This window comes from Manihot esculenta, chromosome 5, assembly GCF_001659605.2.
Source record: "Manihot esculenta cultivar AM560-2 chromosome 5, M.esculenta_v8, whole genome shotgun sequence".
NCBI lineage: Eukaryota > Viridiplantae > Streptophyta > Magnoliopsida > Malpighiales > Euphorbiaceae > Manihot > Manihot esculenta.
The window spans coordinates 5,412,074-5,432,903 of NC_035165.2; the positions used below are offsets into that span (position 1 = coordinate 5,412,074).

General features: G+C 28.1%; 2 protein-coding genes across 2 annotated transcripts; one reads left to right on the top strand and one right to left on the bottom strand.

Moving 5' to 3' along the window:
• Positions 1–6,377: 6,377 nt before the first annotated feature.
• On the top strand, positions 6,378–12,549 carry LOC110614792 (potassium transporter 5). The gene is made up of 8 exons (XM_043957160.1): positions 6,378–6,703; positions 6,806–7,031; positions 8,295–8,543; positions 8,836–8,886; positions 10,382–10,642; positions 10,730–10,897; positions 10,997–11,251; positions 11,340–12,549. The coding sequence occupies exons 1-8, from the start codon at positions 6,539–6,541 to the stop codon at positions 12,278–12,280; spliced, it is 2,316 nt and encodes a 771-aa protein (XP_043813095.1). The 5' UTR covers positions 6,378–6,538; the 3' UTR covers positions 12,281–12,549.
• A 1,084-nt stretch (positions 12,550–13,633) lies between these two features.
• On the bottom strand, positions 13,634–14,504 carry LOC110615139 (nuclear transcription factor Y subunit B-5). The gene has a single exon (XM_021756861.2). It carries the CDS (start codon positions 14,433–14,435, stop codon positions 13,950–13,952), a length of 486 nt encoding a protein of 161 aa, XP_021612553.1. The 5' UTR covers positions 14,436–14,504; the 3' UTR covers positions 13,634–13,949.
• Positions 14,505–20,830: the final 6,326 nt, after the last annotated feature.

The window sequence follows — 20,830 nt, forward strand, 5'->3', positions numbered from 1 at the left end:
AAAAAATTAAGTAAAGTTTTTTGATATTAGGAAAGGATGGTGCGTGGATTGATGTAAATCCACGACTTCCTTTATCCTTACGTGGATTGGACGGAGGCAACCATTGCCAGCCGATCAATATGGTCACTCCTTCATCCAAAGTTCCCATTGCCATTGCCATAGCCATATCGTATCTTTTGTCATGATCATCAGTATGGCAATTCTATCTTTATCTTATGGCCCACAATCTGTGTGGGTTTGTTGAATTAGGTGTTAATTAAGTGATAATGAGAATTATTATTATTATTTTACAATTCAATAAATTCTTTGATTGCAATTTAATATAAATTATTAATAAGTTTTATTAAAATTAAGTTTAAATATTTTTAACCTGATAATTGATCAGAATCAAATCCTTATCATCAATTTAATATTATTGATTATTGTTTATAAAGCACATATTAGAGATGGGATACTGTAAGCATTGAAATTATTTCTTAAAAAATGACTCTTGTTTTCTTTTTTATTTTTTAATGCAATTCTACATGATGCTTGCCTTATCTGCATTTTGCGATACAAAGAGAGAGGAGGTGTACTTAGGGTTAGGGATTATTAATTTGTTATGAGGGAAAATTACAAAAAGTCAGAGATTCGGAGTATATAATGGAAATTTTACCTAAAATAGTTTCACTATACTTAATTTGATAAAACCATAAATTAACCTTTGTTGAGACTGATAGACTCTTTAAATTGTTGTATTTCAACAAGTTTAAAATTAGAAATTAGAATTGATCGGGTCAGCTGTTGATGCTTCAAGATAAAGGAAAAATTAATGTCATATAAAATTTTATTTATTATTTTCTAGATATCAAAATCTTATTTATTGTTATAAAAAATAATTTATGAGAAATAGGTAAAAGAATCCGAGTGTCTGTCTATATACAAACACACACTGGGCATTGTGGTTATTAATTAGATTTCTGTTGCGACCAAATTTAGAACTAAATCTAGCTGAGATACGTTTAATAGCGTTCTTTTACAGTGGACCAATTTTGCAAAAATTCTTCTGGGGGAAATCTATTCAATTGATTAGAGAAGTTATTGCCTTCAAAATTATTATTTTAATTTTTTTGATATGTACATTTATTAATATAATAAATTTAAGAAACTAAATTGACAAATAAAATTTTTAATTGAACATTAAACTTAATTATCCCAACTTCAATTTGAGAACATTTGTTTTATAAATTTAAATATTTATTTATATAATTAAAAATTATCAAAATTCATCATATTTATTTATTTTAAAAAATCTACCAACATTAGTTTAGCCTCCCCAAGATGTGAATCTATGACAAAATTAGAAGAAGCACAAAGCTTTTCCCATTTAATCATCATAAAAGATTAAGATTAGATAACACCTCCCTATGTTTGGATTTGTAATTAAGATTAGAGGTTAAATTAAATTGGTTTGAACTAATACGTGTCTTTGTTTTAGCCTTAATGATGAAAACAAAGGATAAAAGACGACTATCCTTAATTGTTGATCATAAAAGAATATGAAAGGCTGTCCCAAATTTCCAAATTTGGAATTCCACCAATATCAATTTCGATAATAGGATACCCATCAATATAATTTTAATTGATTATTAACCAAATTTTGATTTATTTTTTTAAATTAATTCTAATTAGGGTTCAAAGTCGAGATTCGTAATTTATAATAGTAAATTTTAAAATAATAAAAAAACAATAAACAAAATTATAAAGAACGAGTGAATCATTGTTTACAAAAACTTACTTTTTCCTTAAAAAATCAATGTGATGGATGGAAATAAAAATTAGGTTAGGGTGAGATGGCAGAGCAGCTGTGCAGAATAATTATTGCAATGACTTTGGTGATGAGTAGAGAAATAGAAATTAATTTAATTAATGTTGGTTTTGCCGGTTGTTACTAAACAACAACCCACAAAGCTACACCCCTTCAGAATATTCCATCGATTCCGAGCAACTGCCTCACAACCAATATTAATATATATTATAATTCACATGCTTACATGGATTCTCCTCAATTTTTATTACTATGCCTCAATTATGTTGACAAAACCTCCAAAATTCCAAATTTCTTTGACTTTTTTTTTTATATATTCTTTTCCATTCAATCATTTACCATCAAATAAATATCTCTTATGCAATTTGTCCCTGGGAGGATGGGAGAGTGAAAGAATTTAAGATTCATTGAATCCCAGGAGGAGTAGCTGGCAACAAGCGTTGAGAGAGGGAGGTGTCTTCTGATGATACTGATGGGTGGCTGAGGAGACACTTTTGACTATGCTCATTGTGGGCTCCATACCTTATTTTGTAAGACTTTATGTGAACCCATAGGTTTCTAAATAATTTATGAATCCTGTTTTTCTTTCAACACATAACTCATGCACACGCCGCAACACGTGACAATTTGTTCAGTTCAACTATTGCTTTTCTGTGCTCGTCTCTCTCAAATCACTTCGCTGTTAGCAATTATTCTGGGAGTTCTATTCTTTTAATCTGTCGATAACTATTTTAGTTCATATCATACCAAATTAACCTGAGGGCGAGGGTGTGGGTGTACGGACTTCTGTACATCTCGCCGTGTCTTTAGCATATCCGCATGGTTACAAAACCGCACGAGGTGTGCTGATGAGGATCGTCATTTTAGCTAGGGCTATGCAATCGGTCGGTTCGGTTTCGAATCGAACCGAATCGAACCGATAAAATTGAAAATTAAAATGTTAAAATTTTAAAAACTGAAAAAATCGATTATGAAGATATAATCGAATCGAATCGAATCGATAAAAATCAGTTTGGCTCGATTCAGTTCGGTTCAAATCGAAATCTGCTGGGTTGGGCTTGGGGCCGAAGGGATGGAGGGGTTGGGGTGCTGGGTTTGGGTACGAGAGGCCAGAGGGAGGGCTTGGGCTCGGGCTTGGACTTAGACCTATCCACTAAATCGGTTTTTCGGTTTGATCGGTTATTTAACATATTTAAATCGAACCGAACCGAACTGAAAACTGAATAATTTTAAATATAATAACCGAACCAAACCGATTATTCCGAAAAACCAAACTGAAAAACTGAAATCAATCAGTTCGATTCGATTTTTTGATTTAGACCGAAATATGCTCTCGCCTAATTTTAGCATTTTAGTTTTAAGTTTATAAGTATAATAATATATACAATATTTTTTGAGGAAATAAATAATATTTTATTAATAAATTTAAAAAGTTGCTTGAGAGAATACACAAAGAAATAAACAATACAGTTGATTAACTCATTACTAAGTTTATGAAATAAGCAAAGGTTTTTTTTTTTTTTTTTTTTTTTTTTTTTTTTTTTTTTTTTCTAACTACTAAGCTTGCATTACAATTGTTGATGTGATGATCGATGAGTAGGAGTTTTTGTCAATTTGGTGACTAGAGAAAAAGGTTTTGATAATTTAAATTTTTAAAAAAATTTAATTATTAATTTAAAATTTAATCGTTTACGCAGTGATCACACTCTACACTTAATTAGCTTAGTTTAGCACTTTTGTTAAAAGTGTTGGAAATTTTTTTTCTTTTAATAGAAAAACATGTCAAAGGACGGACAAATTTCTGCCTGTCGATATTAAAATTTTTTTTTATTATAAATTTTGGTCTGGCGCATTTGTGATTGGTGCCAGATCAAAACATTTACTTTTATTTTTTATTTTTTTAAATATTAATATAGTATAATAATATTATTTATATTATAAATTTTTATAATAATAAAAAAATATTTTTTATAATTTTTAATATATTGATATATTTATTATTAATATTTAAATAAAAATTATTATTACTATATAGTTTCAGTATTATACAATTAATATTATATTGCATTTAGATATATATATCTGAATAATATAATAAAATATAAATATAATTTTTATAATTTTAAATATTTATATTAATTAATTAATTTTTTTTAATAAATTATAAATAACTCATTAAATTTATATAAATCTAATTATATAAATTTAATTGCAGTATAATATAATTTTATAACTCTAGATATTAATATATTTAATTTGTTAATATTTATTAAATTTTATTATTAATATTTAAATAAAAAATATTTTTAACACTATATAATTTCAATACTATAAAATTATATTATTTTACAATTAAATGTGTATGATTACGAAAACAACTTAAATAAAATATAAATTTAATTATTGTAATATTAAACATTAAAACAATTAATTAATTATTTTATTTATTTATCCTTAATGAATTATAAATAATTTAATAATTTTATATAAATTTAATTACAGAGTAATATTATAATTCTAAATATTTTTATATATAATTTTTTATGTTCTTTTTTATGGTATTTTTATATATTAAAAATAATAAAATATAATAATTACATATTAATAAATTTATAACTGACACTATATAATTACAATATTATTATAATAATACATTAAAAATAGTATTATTATAATTGGTACTATTTAAATCAATAATTATTTTTAATGGTATTATTCAATAAATTTGATTTTTTAAAAATAAATTGTTTTTTATTTTATTTTTTATTATTATATTATAATAATATTTTTATATTATATTAATTTGATAGCATTATTTATAATATAATTTTTTATTATAAAAAATATTTTTAATTATTTTTATAATATATTTTATTTTTAACATATTAATATAATAATACAGTAATTAAATAATATAATTATAAATTTATCAAAAAACAGTTATCATATTTTTTAAATTATAGTACTATAAAATTAATATTATATTATGATTAGAGTTGTATGACTGTACATGAGAGTAGTCTAATAAAAATTAAGCTTAATTTTTATAATATTAAATATTTATATTAATTTATTTATTTATTTATTTTTAATAAATTATAAATAAAATATATTAAATATAATAATTATATATCAATAAATTTATAACTGATACTATCTTAAATTACAGTATCACTACACTAATATATTAAAAATAATATTAAAATATTTATTATTATAAAGAATATATTATAAATAATATTAAAATATTCAGATATAAATCTTGTAAATTTAAATATTCATATAAATTATTTAATTAATTAAAAGTTATTTATTATTATAAAAAATATATTATAAAAATATTAAAATATTTAAACTTAATTCTTATAACTTTAAATATTTATATTAATTAATTAATTATTTTATAAATTATAAACAAACCTTCAATCTAATTACATGATAATATATTTTATAAAAACAATCTAGTGATATTATATAGGTCTACTAAGGGATAATTTTTTTTAATTATTTTTAATATATTAATATTGTAATATTATAATTTAATAATATTAATAATTTCATATATATTTAATTATACAATAATATCATTTAATGATTTTAAATATTTTTAGCACGGATTTTTTTATTATTGACTTTCATAATATATTTTATTATTTTAATATATTAATATAATAATATTATAATTAAATAATACCAATAATTTGATACACGTTTAATTATAGAATAAAATCATTTCATGTTTCTAACTATTTTGAGCGCAATTTTTTTATTATTAATTTTTATAACACTTCTATATATTAAATATAATAAAATATATTAAATATAATAATTGTGTATTAATATACTTATAATTGATATTATTTTTAATTATAGTATCACTATATTAATATATTAAAAATAATATTAAAATATTTATTATTATAAATAATATTATTAAATTAATATTATAATATATTAATTAAAAAATAAAAAAATAAAAAATTTTATTAGATTTTAAAATTGATATTTCTGTTCATGCCACTCTAACTAATTAAATTAATTAATTATATTTTAATTAGAGAATCTATTAAATATGATTATTTTTATTTTTAAATAATATCTTTTTTATTTGATAAAATTTTATTAATATAATTAATAATTTTACTCTAAAAATAATATTTTATTTTAAAATAAAAAATTCTCTTTGACGCTTTTATCAAAAACGCTATGCTCCCGGCGCTTTACAACATTTTCCTGCTACAAATAAAAATAATTACCTTTAGTATTATTTAAAAAATATAATAAAAATTTAAAACTTAAGTTTCCATCCAACCACCCCCATCCTCAAACAAATTGGAACTCCACGTTGACAAGGGAAAAGCGTGCACAAACCGCGTATTTACTCTTCAAGTCATCCAAACAGTTAACAGCCTGACAGTAATAAATGGTGAATTGGGTAAAAACAAAAGGGTGGCCATAGGGAAAAGGCAAGGAAATTCACGCCAGAGAGATCTTTTAACAAGGGACCACCCATCCAAGTCCATGCCTCGTAGGTCCCGTGACCTCTCTATCCTCATTTTCTTAAAGCTGTTCTTCTCTTTTGGCCAATTCTCACGTTCGTATTCACACTTCTCCTCTATAAATATCCGCCTTCTCCCTCGCCTCTAGGAGCCCCAGGCCCCATACTCTCCGCTTGCCTCTTGGATCTCACTTCATCTTCTAACCGAAGGGAAAAGCTAGAGGTAGGAGAAAATGTCTGAAAATAATATAGTTCAGAGCGTCACCATTGAAGACAGTTCTGATCAGTTCTCTAAGCCCCTCAGTGCAAAGAAACTTTCCTCCCAAAAATTGCGCCGGAATGACTCTCTGGAAATTGAATCTCGCAAGTTTCCTGGAAGTCAACTCCACGGCTCTAAGGTCTGCCTTTACTTGCACCTTCATTTATTGTCTCTAATTAAATACAGCTGTTTATTGAGGCACTGTGCTTGATGTGTTTCTTTTTTTTATCCATCGCTCAAGGCCGTGAGCTGGTCGGTGATCTTGCACTTGGCATTCCAAAGCATTGGGATTGTATATGGAGATATCGGTACATCACCACTGTATGTGTACTCGAGTACTTTCACCGATGGTATTCGCCACAACGATGATATCTTGGGTGTACTTGCTTTGATTTTGTATACCATCACTCTCATTCCTCTAGTCAAGTACGTCTTAATCGTCTTGCGTGCCAACGATAATGGCGATGGTATATAATCTCTTCGATTACCAACTTCTTTAGTTCTTTATATTCGCTCTCTTTCTAATCTCAGTTTCGAAAACTTTTTGAAATTTTATTCCACCGATTTAAATTTCCTAATTTTATTTTTGTAATCATGATTTGGAAATATCGTTTTTATTTCCCAAACTTTGTTTGTCATAATTTCATAATTAGAATTTTTAATTATAGGTAATTTATTAATTAAGCTCTTCATGGACATTTTTAAAAAATGAAATGAAGCATCCTGCATGCCTTGAAGTCTATTTCAACTTTCACATGATTGCAAATTTTCTATGCTGCGAGCGAGCGAAATTGAAGCTGACTGGTTGCTCATCATCATGATGTTGACTTTGGATTGGCCACCAAAAGAGCTTTCCTTTTTTTTAAAATGATTCTAGATGGGATCTTAGCTAGTGTAAAGACTACGTATAATCACATGTGACATGCATATGTTTTTTTTTTTAGTCTAGCAATTTTGTCTACCAGAAAATTATTTTTTAGAAAAATAATTTCTATATTTTCTAATAGTCAGTGTATTTAAAAAAATAATGAATAAAAATATTTTTCCATTTAACCAATTTTCTAGATTTTAAAAAATTTAATTAATACCATTAGTCTTTCTATACATGAATCTTATTAACAATATCTTTTTTTTTTAATTATAATCACATAATATAAAGTATATCTCATACAGTCATTTTTCACGAGATAAAATGAAGTCTTAGTATATATATATATATATTTAAAATTTTTTACAACCTTTACAATTTACTTATTTGTATTTTAAGACCCTATATTTTTAAAATATTTTTCTTTCTAATTTTTTATAATATTGCACTATTATAATTTAATAATCAAGTATCTAATCATGTAGTATAAGAAAATCAATTAAATTCTTAAGATTTCGAGCTTAAAAAAATTAAAATGTATAAAAAATGTTTTGTTTTAATATAATAAAAAACAATATTGGCTGAATGATGCCGTGCTTCATTTGGTGTGAAAGTATGGTGAATGAGTAATAATGTCGTCGAGGTGAATAGTATGGTCCATGGGTAATAATTTCGAGGGTAACTTAGTAAAATAAGTGCAGAAGAGGCTAATATTATGATAAACATTCAATTGAAAGTTGTTCCAGAAGGAAAAAAAAAAAAAAAAAATTCTATTGACTAATTTGGCAATTAGTTACAAATAAATCTCAATAACTCATAAAATTAAATAAATATAATATAACGTGGGTATTGCATTTTGCAGGAGGGACGTTTGCTTTGTACTCGCTGATATGCCGATATGCTAAAGTGGGTCTTATCCCAAGCGAACAAGCCGAGGACCACGATGTATCCAATTTCCAGCTAGAGTTGCCTAGCAAGAGCATGCGGAGGGCAACCAAGCTGAAATCTAAGCTGGAAAATAGCCAATTCGCCAAGTTCTTCCTTCTCTTCGCCACCATGCTTGGCACTTCCATGGTCATCGGAGATGGCGTTCTTACTCCTTGCATTTCAGGTTCGCTTTAACAGTCTTCTTTTTCTTTAAAAAATATTAAATACACTTTTTAACGAAGGGAGTAAAAGAAAGGTCTTAGTCATAGTGACTCCAGCAATGATATCAACCTTTTTAGTAAAAGCGATTTTAAAAGCGTGGTCCACATACCTTCTGCTAGATATTCATGTAAGGTGTGCTGGGTGGTTCTTTTCCTTTAAATTCCTAGCAACTTGGAAAAGGACACACTCTGAATTTTATCTCCTACACCGACACTTTTGACTAACCAATTTTATCTGTTTCTTGCAATTTGCAGTTTTATCAGCTGTGGGAGGGATCAAGCAAGCCACTACTAAAATGACCGACGGTGCGTTCACGATATAATTCTACGCATTATTAATTCACATTTTTTAATTTTTTTTATTTAATATATTATTAGTTTTTTTTTTAATGATTGTTGTTTATTTCTAAATGAGCAGATAGTTGTTATATATAAAAAGAGAATATACAGTACATAAACAAGAAGAAAATTAGCGTTGGACTCGACAAATAAGGGAAAAGTTTTTAGGCTTGATCTTAATTATGCCTTCCTCGCTCTTAATTAATTAATGGTGGATCCTTTGATTTGTAATGTGAAATTAAACAATGGAGGAGTTTGAAATTTAGGATCTTGATAAATTTCAATTTAGATAGTAAAATTGTGTTTTTGTGAGTTAAAGAAATATATATACCGAATATATATAATTATTAATTAGGAAAATAAGTTAATCACGTAACTTTACTTTCATTTAAAGGTCAAATAAATTTAATTTAAAATTTTAATTAATCTAAAATTTTAAATTAAACTTATTTTATCTTTATATAAAAATATAAAAATTTAATTGAATTTATATCCAATAATTTATCAATTTGATGAGCTCTTATTATTACAGTAAATTTATCGAAAATTAACAAATTTTCTCTTCCTTGAGGGCATTTAATGCCTCACGTTTTTCTCCTTTCCTCGTACTTGGTCAAAATGGAGCTGCTGGCCCTTGGAATCGATTGACCTTTTGAGCTAGCTTACGTTAAGATGATAATTTTTGCAATAATTGAGGCAGAGAATCTTTATTTTTCAAAGATTAAAAAATAATATATTACTTTCTTTTCATCATAATTTTTATTTATTTATTTTTTAATTATTTTAAAATTATTATTTATTTTTCTTTACAGTAATATATAAATTAATTATTATAATTTTATTTTATTTTTAATTTTTAAAATTTTTTTAATATTTAATAAAATTTAATTTATTTAATGATTATAATTAAAAAAATATATTTTTAATATATATAAAAAATAAAATAAATAAAAATTATAAAACAGAATAAATATAATTGATTGAGTATATCTATTATATTGGTGAGAAATTATCTTTGAAGCCTTCCATATTTTTAATTGTTATATCTTTGAAGCCTTAGTTTGAAATCATTTTAAAAATATAAAATTTTAAAAGTATCTCGAATAAGGAAAATTTTTATCCACATGTTTATACACGGTCATTATTTTAAATTAACTGGGTATACACGCTTGAATGCATAGAAAATTTAAACTGAATGTTCAATAAAAACTTAATAAACTCGAACGCTTATGGCTAGGTAGATTATTATTTTTCTCTTTTAAAGAAAAAAAAAAACTTATAATACATTGAACATTAGCGGCAACGATTTATTTACAAATTATGTAGAGTAAATAATTTAAGAAAATTATAGTTTATTGATAGAAATATTTCACGCAAAGGAAAATCTCTATGTAAAAATTAAAGATTGCACATTACTACAGGATCAATGGAGATTCATTTCTTTTTAACTGTGTGAATACAGATATGATTGTTTGGATATCAGTAGCTATCTTGATCTGCCTGTTCATGGTCCAAAGGTTCGGGACTGATAAAGTGGGATACACTTTTGCTCCAATAATTTGTGTCTGGTTTACGATGATTGGTTGTATTGGCGTTTACAATTTCTTCAAGTATGACCCTTCCGTTATCAAAGGCTTAAATCCAAAGTACATAGTAGATTATTTCAAGAGGAACAAGGACAAAGCATGGATTTCACTTGGTGGGGTTGTCCTTGCCATAACAGGTTTGCTCTTCATCCTCGTCCTCCTGCTCCTGCTCCTTCTTCTTCTTTGATGACTCTCATGCATGTCTATTGTTTGGGAAAATGCAGGAACGGAGGCCCTATTTGCAGATGTTGGCCATTTCACAGTTCGATCCATACAAATAAGTATGTGCACTGTGACCTACCCAGCTCTTATATGTGCATACACTGGCCAAGCTGCTTTCCTTAGAAAGCACAATGATCTTGTCCCCGATACCTTTTATAAGTCTATACCAGGTTTGTGTCCATTGCATATATGATACGTTTTCTCTTCATTCTTTTATGAGTTTGTCATCTTTCTGCAAGTTCTCAACCATTTGGAATTAATCAATGCAGACCCTCTCTACTGGCCCATGTTTGTGGTGGCCGTTTTGGCTTCAATCATTGCTAGCCAAGCCATGATTTCTGGGACCTTTTCCATCATCCAGCAATCGCTCTCACTTGGATGCTTCCCTCGTGTGAAAATTGTGCACACATCCACTAAATATGAAGGACAAGTCTATATTCCTGAAATCAATTACCTTCTTATGCTTGCTTGTGTCGGAGTTACTCTTGGTTTTAGAAGTACTGCAAATATCGGCAATGCATATGGTAAGCCCCCATTTTAACATAATCAATTCCTTTGATTATTTCTCCAGTATATTCTGAAACTAATAGTGAACGAAACTGCTATTTACAGGGATTGCTGTGGTGTTTGTAATGACTCTCACATCAGCCTTGCTTGTATTGATCATGCTCATGATTTGGAAAACCAACGTTCTTTTTGTAATTGCCTATGTGCTAACCATTGGGGTGGTGGAGCTTGTTTATTTAAGTTCGGTCCTCTACAAATTTGATCAAGGAGGATATTTACCGTTAGCCTTTGCTGCAGTTCTGATGACTATAATGTTTGTCTGGAATGATGTGTACCGAAGAAAATACTATTATGAGCTCGAAAACAAGATTTCTCCAGATACGCTAAAGGAGATTGCTGCTGAGACCAATTTCAGTAGACTTCCTGGACTTGCCATGTTCTACTCTGAGCTTGTTCAGGGCATCCCTCCCATCTTCAAGCATTATGTGGAAAATGTGCCTGCACTTCACTCGGTACTTGTTTTTGTCTCCATTAAATCACTTCCCATTGGAAAGGTTCCGGCAGAAGAACGATTCCTTTTCCGCAAGGTAGAACCATCGGAGCTCAACGTGTTCCGTTGTGTAGCACGATATGGATACACGGATGTTCGCAATGAGAATGAGCCATTTGAGAGAATGTTGATTGAAAAATTGAAGGAGTTTATCAGAGATGATTACTGGTTAAGAAAAGCAAATCTGAAAAATGGTGAGGATGCCAATGATGAAGAATCACATGATGGACAATTTGACGAAAATAGAAACACAAAGCGAGAAGATTTACAGGACGTAGATAAGCAAATGGATATGATCGACAAAGCATGGCGTGCTGGAGTTGTTCACTTGATCGGAGAGAACGAGGTGGTTGCAGGCAAAGGAGCAAATATTGGGAAAAGAATTTTGATAGATTATGCATTCAATTTCTTGAAAAGAAACTTGAGACAAAGTGAGAAAGTGTTTGATATTCCTCAGAAACGCATGCTTAAAGTGGGTATGACTTATGAGCTTTAGGAAATGAAAGTAAAATCAAGGAGGGATATGGAGCAACATGAGAGCCCTGGATATGAAAAGATAGTTGGCTCAGTCGGAAGATTCCCCGTTCAGAGTTGAAACAGAATTCAATGAATGAAGCAATTATCATTGTAAAGAATAAAACAGAATGTTTTGTATGTAGAGAGTTTAGAATTTCTCATGCAGAGAATGATGCATAATTCTTTCTCTGCAATATATGTAAGTTAAATTTCAGCAATTAAGGATATATATAAATATTGTTACCATTATTTCATGTCTTAACATTTCGCCATAACTGATACAGCTAAACATATAGAAAGATAGATAGCATATATCCATGTTACTAATTAGCTCATCTACGTGTCCAAACACTATTAGTAAATTTATTTGTTTGCTTCATCAGTTTGATTAGCTCTATGCATATACATATGCATAATAAGATTCAGTTTCTTTTCTCCAAATTTGCTTTATGGTATCAGAGCATTTTCTTTTCAATCATCCTCTTCAATTGAAAAGCCTAACTATAGAGTTTGCCATGGCTAATCCTTTAAGCACAGTGAATCCATGTCAAGATCCATCAAGTTCTTATTAGATATGTTCAAACTTCACCTAGAGCTGGTATTTTTTTCTGCTGATTCTTCCCTTCAAATCAAATCCTTTTGATTTGGGTTGAATAGGTTGTATTGACACTCAGAAATCAATCACAGGCTTCTGTCTTTTTTTCTTAGGCTCATCATTGATTTGTTGGAAAGTCAAAAAAATCTGTATGTTTCTCGTTCGCAACCAATTTTCCTATATTGAGAGAACAAATATGGTCTTCAAAATGGAACAAATCTTACTTTCCAGGAGAAAACTAAACATCTAGAGATTGATTGCATCCTTTTGTAAGAAGCTTCAAGCAGGTCTAATCAAGTGTTTAGACTCATTTATTTTTGAAGCTTTATAAATTATACCTTTGATTTTATTTCTAAAATCAAATTATTAAAGGACTCCCATCTGCCCCCTAATTGAGATGATTTAAGACTCATAAAGAGTATGAGGAATGCAAATAAAATGAGAGTAAAATGAAAGATTATTATCAATTCTCATTATTTTTTAAAGAAAAGAAAAGAAAAGAAGAACATACAGATTTTTGGTGATATTGAGCATCTAAAGGCATACGCAAATACAAGATCAAGAACTTGTATCAACATGTTGAGCAAATTTTCACTGAATATATCCCATTTAACTCAATTAGATTCATATTAAAACAAAATCAAAATCATTGACGGAAGCAAAGACCAAGTTAGCTACCCAGAAAAAACAAAAAAAAAAAGAATCCTATTAAGAATCAAGCAATAGAAAACAGAGCAAAGGTGTGAAAGTTTATGAATAATTCCCAGCAGTCACATCACATGGTAATAAGATTTTAAGTCAATGGAAAATTCTGCATACAAGATTTTTTCCTTCACAGAATAATACAAACACACACAACTATTACTCTAATAACAGGCAGTCAAAAACAAACCAGAGAGATTTTAAGCCCTCACCAATCTAAAACAAGTAAAAATCCCTTAGTCCTTCTCATCCCCCCCACCAAAAGAACTGCATATTAGTCTCACTAGATCAATATATTTCATGCATGTAAGGCTGTAGATAGATTACAAGTGACCATACATACTTGATGAACTCAAGAAAATCGCCTGGAATTCACTGGAAAATTCAATGAAGCAATAGATTTCATCGACTGATCACCTCTATAATCGTCTTTTTCTTCAATATTGTTGCTTGCTCTATGGCTGCCTCTCTCTCCTTCCTGCTCCCTGTATCTATGCAAATACCTCTTGAGTGGCTCAGCATAATCATCAAACCCTAGAGTTGCTAGAGCCCAACAAATATCATCTCCATTTACTGTCTTGCGCTTTTCTTTGTGACATTTATCAGATGCTTCACCAGTGACGAAACTTATGAACTCTGATACGCATTCTTGCATGGTTTCTTTAGCTTCCTTGGAGATTTTCGCACTCGGAGGTAGAATCTGCTTCATGATCCTCCCGACATTAGCTATTGGAAGCAATCTATCTTGCTCCTTTATGATGCCATCTTCACTACTGGCTCCTGCAAAGCTATACTTTTGGCATGATCTTTCTGAATTATTGCCTATGTTATCAACCATATTTCCTGAACTACCACCTCTTAAACACAGACACGTCTCCCTTTTATATGTAATTCATTTTTTACAACCTACAGCAAATACACATAATTATATATATATATATATATGCATATTATATGTATCATTGTCATGTATGTTGAAGATGGTCATGGCATGTGGCGACATAGACCTGGTCAGCATTTGATGGGGAACACAATGACAGGCAAATTTCTATAGTTGGCATGAGTTAGGTCTTCTCTTTTTTCCTTAGAATAAGCATTATGGGGTCCATGGGAGAAATCTAAAAACCCTAATTGACAAAGAAAATGACTGAAAACTTATCAAAGGTAAACAAAAATGGTCCCCTTCTCCTCCCAGACTTAGTGTTTTTTTTTTTAAATTTTTTATTTATTTTTATATTCATAGATATTGTATTATTCATATCTGGTCAGTCCATTAAAAAATAATGTATTTTCAATGTATTTTTATACAATATATGAAAATTGAATAATCGATCTCAAATTGAATCCTCGATCTCATTTAAAAATAAAATAGTTGTGAATCACTCATTTTAATACTTATTAATTGCCATATTTAATATTTAGTCTATATATAATGATTTGAGATTCATAAAGAATAGGCTTTAGATGTGTATGAGTAAAATTAATCTAAATTGGTTATACTCCCTTCTTTTATTCATTTTTCTTTATTCTCTAGTGACACATAATTGTATATATACGGGTTTACCTGTCTGCCCATTATCGTCAGGCGGCCATTTAATTCCCTTGATAGGGTCGCGGTATAACTGAACTTGTTTTTCTATTCTCCGATACGTCAAATAAACTGAATTCCTTTCTGATGAATCCAAGCTGAAATCAATTTGGCTGATTTTAACCGCGGATTGGATTGTGTGCTAATGAATTTGTTTACATAATGAGTTCAAATGGATTTTGAGCCTGATTCTCCTATCAAAATTGGATTCATTAGTTTACGTAATGAGTTGGAATGGATTTTGAATCTAATTCTCCTATCAAAATTGGATTTTGGCCTGATTGTCAATGCACGAGTGGTTATTGATATAATGTTCCCAATTAGGCTGAAACAAGAAATGTATAAATAATAATGTGCATTGAACTTGTGGTATATGGATGGTGCACGTGTGTTTCTTAATATATAAGTACAACCAAATTAAGACCTAAAAAGAATAGATTAATTATAATTCAGAAACCCTACATAGTGGATTACCTACTCTCATTAGGGTTTATTTTATTTTTTTAATAATATGGGATTATGTCATTCTAGACGACAAGCAAATCATTTTACTATAGAAGCTAAATTTGGAGAGTTGATGATGATGCTGATCTCCATATCTTCTCCAGGAAATCTGCATCAATGTATCCGAAAGCTTGGAGAATTATAGCAAAAAGTTCAAGTTATAGGTAGCATTTCATGCCGTGTGGCGATCATTGATTAATCGATGTGGATCTAGTTTGGATGAGGCAAACTTCTTTTTTTTTTTTTTTCCATTAATAAATATTAATTCATGTGGTGCAGATTCATTTACAGGTCATCATCTTCATCATTATGCTTTCTTAAACCATATCCTTGCATTATTCCTCATGTACTGTGAGAATGACTCATTTCCATATTTTAATTCATTAGATCATCTATAGATTTAAGTTGAAGGTTTGCACTTTTTTTTCAAGTAATTACACGAATTGCTTAAATATTATATATATTTACCGTATTGAGATTCATCAATTTTAATAAAAAATAAAAGTATAAACCCTTGCTTTATCTTTTTTAAATAAAAAAAAAATCTAATAGATCAGGAATACTAGCTAGCTATATTTTTATTCATAAACCCTAATCGAAGTAACTGATAAGCATTGTAAAATCGAAGATCTAAGGACCTATGAACGACAAAACATGTGCAGTAAACGACAAGAATTAGTAAGAAAGAGGGTTTCAAGTTTAGAAAGCTGTGCAATAACAGTATATTTTATGATGAATGCTTCGACAATTGCTGTTAGGTAAATTCATAATAAAAAAATATAAACAGCTGCATGCAAGAACTGAAAATCAGATTAAACCTGCCAGTTATATAACTTCAGCTTAATTAAGGCTGTAATAAATGAAATTTGAAGGAATGAAATGATGTAGAATAATAAGGAATTAAAGAAAACTTGAGACGTGACTAAATAAGGAAAAAAAATCAAAGAAAATTCTGGTTCAGGCATATGCCATATTTTAAAAATATTCTGAGAAATGATTTACGTAGTTAATTAGGAATATATCCCATTGTTATTTTCATATAATTAATTAACATATCTTGAGATATATTCCATTGCTTAATCTGGCAGAGATTTGTGCACATAACTGTAGCTTCGTGCGTGAATCCACTGTTCACAGAACATGATTTGTGGTCCATATTTAGTAAACAATTACAAAGGTTGCTTCGATCATTAGACACACAGCTGAAGGAAAAGCAGAACTAAAAACAATAAGAAAGAGAAAGACAGAGGTCACTTTAAAACCCTTTTCTACTTTAAGTTGATATTTGGACAAATTAACAGAACCCCAGAAGGAAGCTAGCCAGCTATTTAGGTTTTGAGAGGGGATTATATATATATATATATGTATATATTTTTTTTCAAGAGGCCACATTCCCACTTTAGTTGAGATTCCTCCCTGCTATTCCCACTTCTCAGCAGTAGTGGGCAACTGGGCATCTTTAATTAAGCTGATATAATCAAAGATTTTGTGGATCTAAAGCTTTTGTTTCAGTGGGTTTTGGACCAATCCTATGAAGTCTATGCAGAATGGCCTCCACTTCAATGTTCTTTGCTTCAGTTTGTATAGATTTTCTTTTAACCCAACTTAGTATGATGGATTCTATAGGAGCATTAACTAGATTTTGTGATCATGTGTCAATAATGTTGCCACTTCAACTTTCTTTATTTGATGCTTTCTCCCCTCTTAATCTTATTTCTTCTTTTTCGTTTAGCAGTCTTATCTCATATAATTAGCTTCAAAATCTTTATTTCCAGTATTTTCTAATCCACTCTAACAAGATTTAATAAGTAAAATTGTGTAATTTGAAATCTATACTTTATTAATAAAATATACTAAAACTAAATCCAAAATCTGAATTTTAGTATCCAAACATCACTTAAATTTTTTATTGCAAATTTAAATTAAATAATTAATTTTTAATTTATAATATAAAAATAAAATCTTAAACTTCGTTCTCCTTGCCAAAATCAAATCTAAAAAATATTAATTTCTTTGAAATATAGATATAATCTTTTTTTTTTAGTTTGTAATTTTTAACAACTCCTTAATTTTTGACTCATTTATCTTTATATTTGTAATGAAAAAATATAAAATATATTAAATTAATATTAATTATATTAAATTTCACATCAATTTAAAATATATCATAAAAAAATTTAAAAACTTCTTTCTTTAAATTAATTTTCTAAGTGAATTAATTGGTCCAAATTTAATACGATATTAGAGTATTTCCATCCATATTTACTCTCGTTATATTTCTGAATATAAAAAAATTTTACATTAGATTTAAACACTCTTTTGAGAGCAGGAATGTGCATGCATGATCCATGAAACTGTGGCGCAATACAATAACATTATGCAAAGAAGGATTGTGGCTGTAGTGCAAATTGATGTTTGCTAACTTCGGGCTTCGTATTCATCTAATTGCATTTGGGCTTTTTATTTCCTTTCCCAATCCAACTTTTCCTTTTCTTCCACCACCCTATTAATGCAATTCAATTATAAAATCATAATATAAATATACAGCGAGTCTACTTAATATATATTTTTTAAAAAAATATAAAATTCTATACATAATTTATTTAAAATAATTTTTATTATTTTATTTAATACTTTAAATATTAATTCAATTGAATTTCATATTATATAATTTTATAATTGGAAGTTACTTGCTATTATTTTCTAAAATGATATTAGGAGTAAAATTAAAATTTTTAATTTTATACCATATCAAATAATTTTATATATATGCTTAATAGACGCATTTATAAAAATTTAACATTCATTAATGATTTATTAATAAATAAATAAAATGTTATAGGCTATAGGAAATAAATATATTAATATAGAAAGTAAATATTGATAGATGGATCAGTTTTTTAATCTTAGGATTGTATAATCATAGATTTGATTTTTCTTTCTGATTAGATACTGTCTCTCGTATATAAATAGGTTGTAATCTCTATTGTAAAATATAACAAAAATATTATATTTTTACATGGTATTAGAGTCATCCTGGGTCAGACAAATTGTGCAGAGCTAGTGGGCCTGCGAGGAAAGGGTTACCCGTGTGAAACGAGGTAGAGTCATGTGAGACGAGGTGGAACCGTCCAAGGTACCAGCGAACCACAATACCCGATGGTCCGGTCTTGGTTTAGCAAATGTATTTGATTCAGTTGCGACGAGTATGTTGCAAATTTAGCAAGGGAGAGTGTGACATTTATCTGCTAACTTGTGGATTCCGTCTAACATTTGGATACTTAGGACTCTGAGTTACTCATAAAGGGTAACATTTGGAGACTTAGGGTTCTGTTCATGGGGTTACCCATAAAGGGTAACATTTTGAGATTTAGAGCTCTGTTTATTTGGATTACCCACAAAGGGTAACATTTGGAGATTTAGTACTATGTTCATCGGGGTTACCCATAAATGTTAACATTTGGAGATTTAGAACTCTATTTATTTGGGTTATCCCTAAAGGGTAACATTTGAAAATTTAGAACTCTGTTCATTTTGAGTTACCCATAAAGGGTAACATTTGGAGACTTAGAACTCTATTCATTTGGATTACTCATAAAAGGTAACATTTAGAGACTTAGTGCTCTATTCATTTCCACAAAGGTAACATTTGGAAATTTAGGACTATGTTTATTTTGGTTATCCATAAAGAGTAACATTTGAAAATTTAGAATTATATTTATTTTGGGTTACCCATAAAGGGTAACATTTAGAAACTTAAGGCTATATTCATTATTCATTTGGGTTACCCATAAAGGATAATATTTGGAGACTTAGGCCTCTATTCATTTGGGTTACCCATAAAGGGTAACATTTGGAGACATCGGGCACGGTTCATCGAGTACTGTTCACAATGTTGTTTACGGATACTGTTCATCGGTTATTGTTCACGAGTACTGTTCACAGGTTCTATTCTTCTGATCCTTTGTTTATTTTGATTGTTTTGGATTAGTTGTCTTATAGCTGAAATTGATTATATACTTAACAAGTTGGGTATAATTAACATTTATATTCCAACTTGAATGGGAGAGCTATAGATCATAAGAAGTAAATATATTAATATAGGAAGCAAATATTGATAGATGGATCAGTTGCTTAATTTTAGGATTGTATAATCATATATTTGATTTTTCTTCCTATTTAGATACCGTCTTTCATATATAGATAGATTGTAATTTTTATTGTGAAGTACAATAACAAATATTATATTTCTAAAAAAATAAACTTACATGTCTCAAAATAAGATTTATATAACAAAGTAAATAGTGTAATTAGTAGGAACATAATAAGTTTGGATATAATAATTAAATAAAAATATTAATGTATAATTCATATAATTCCTTAGATTCTCAAATTTGTTATATTAATTTTACTTAAATTTTAATATCAATATTTAATTTATTAATTATTAAATTCGTTTTCATATAAAATTAAGTGTGTATTAAATATTTTTTAAAAATATAAAAATTATTTCATTCATCCTATGAAAATATGTCTTCAAGGGTGAACCCATAGTCAGCCTCCCTTCCCCGCCCCTAAATTTTTATTTTAAAAAATATGAATATTTATTATAATTTTAAAATTTTAAAATTTTAAGAATATAGCTAAGTAACTATTTTATATTTATTTAAAATATTAAAAATATTTAATAACTATTTTATTAATTTTTTCCTAAACATTTCCTTCAATTTAGTAACTATTTATATATTAGAGTTATTATTTATTTTTAAATTATGAATTAAGGGTGTAGATTTTTTAAGGTTTTTATTATTTGAAAGTAATATAAATATAATTTATAAAAAAATAAATTAATATTAATTTTATTATTGGATAAAAGTACAATTTATAAATTTTTATCAATTATTTAATCTATATGTTTTTTACATTTGGGCTCCTCTATGCAATTAACCTATGTCCTGCATTATTTTACATAAATTAATAAAATATAATTATTTCAAAAAATTAATACAATTAAAATTTTATTTTTATAATATATATATATATTTAAATATATAATAAAAAATTAATAAATAAATGATCTTTTGAAAAATAAAATAGTTTATGAAATGTAGAAAACAAAGAACAAATCTTTTTTTAAGGGG

Excerpts from the sequence above, each read along its gene's own strand:
- LOC110614792 (XM_043957160.1), top strand. The coding sequence starts at position 6,539 with ATGTCTGAAAATAATATAGTTCAGAGCGTCACCATTGAAGACAGTTCT. Across the intron at positions 6,704-6,805 it reads GTCAACTCCACGGCTCTAAG|GCCGTGAGCTGGTCGGTGAT; the intron begins GTCTGCCTTTAC and ends CCATCGCTCAAG. Across the intron at positions 8,887-10,381 it reads CACTACTAAAATGACCGACG|ATATGATTGTTTGGATATCA; the intron begins GTGCGTTCACGA and ends GTGTGAATACAG.
- LOC110615139 (XM_021756861.2), bottom strand. The coding sequence starts at position 14,435 with ATGGTTGATAACATAGGCAATAATTCAGAAAGATCATGCCAAAAGTAT.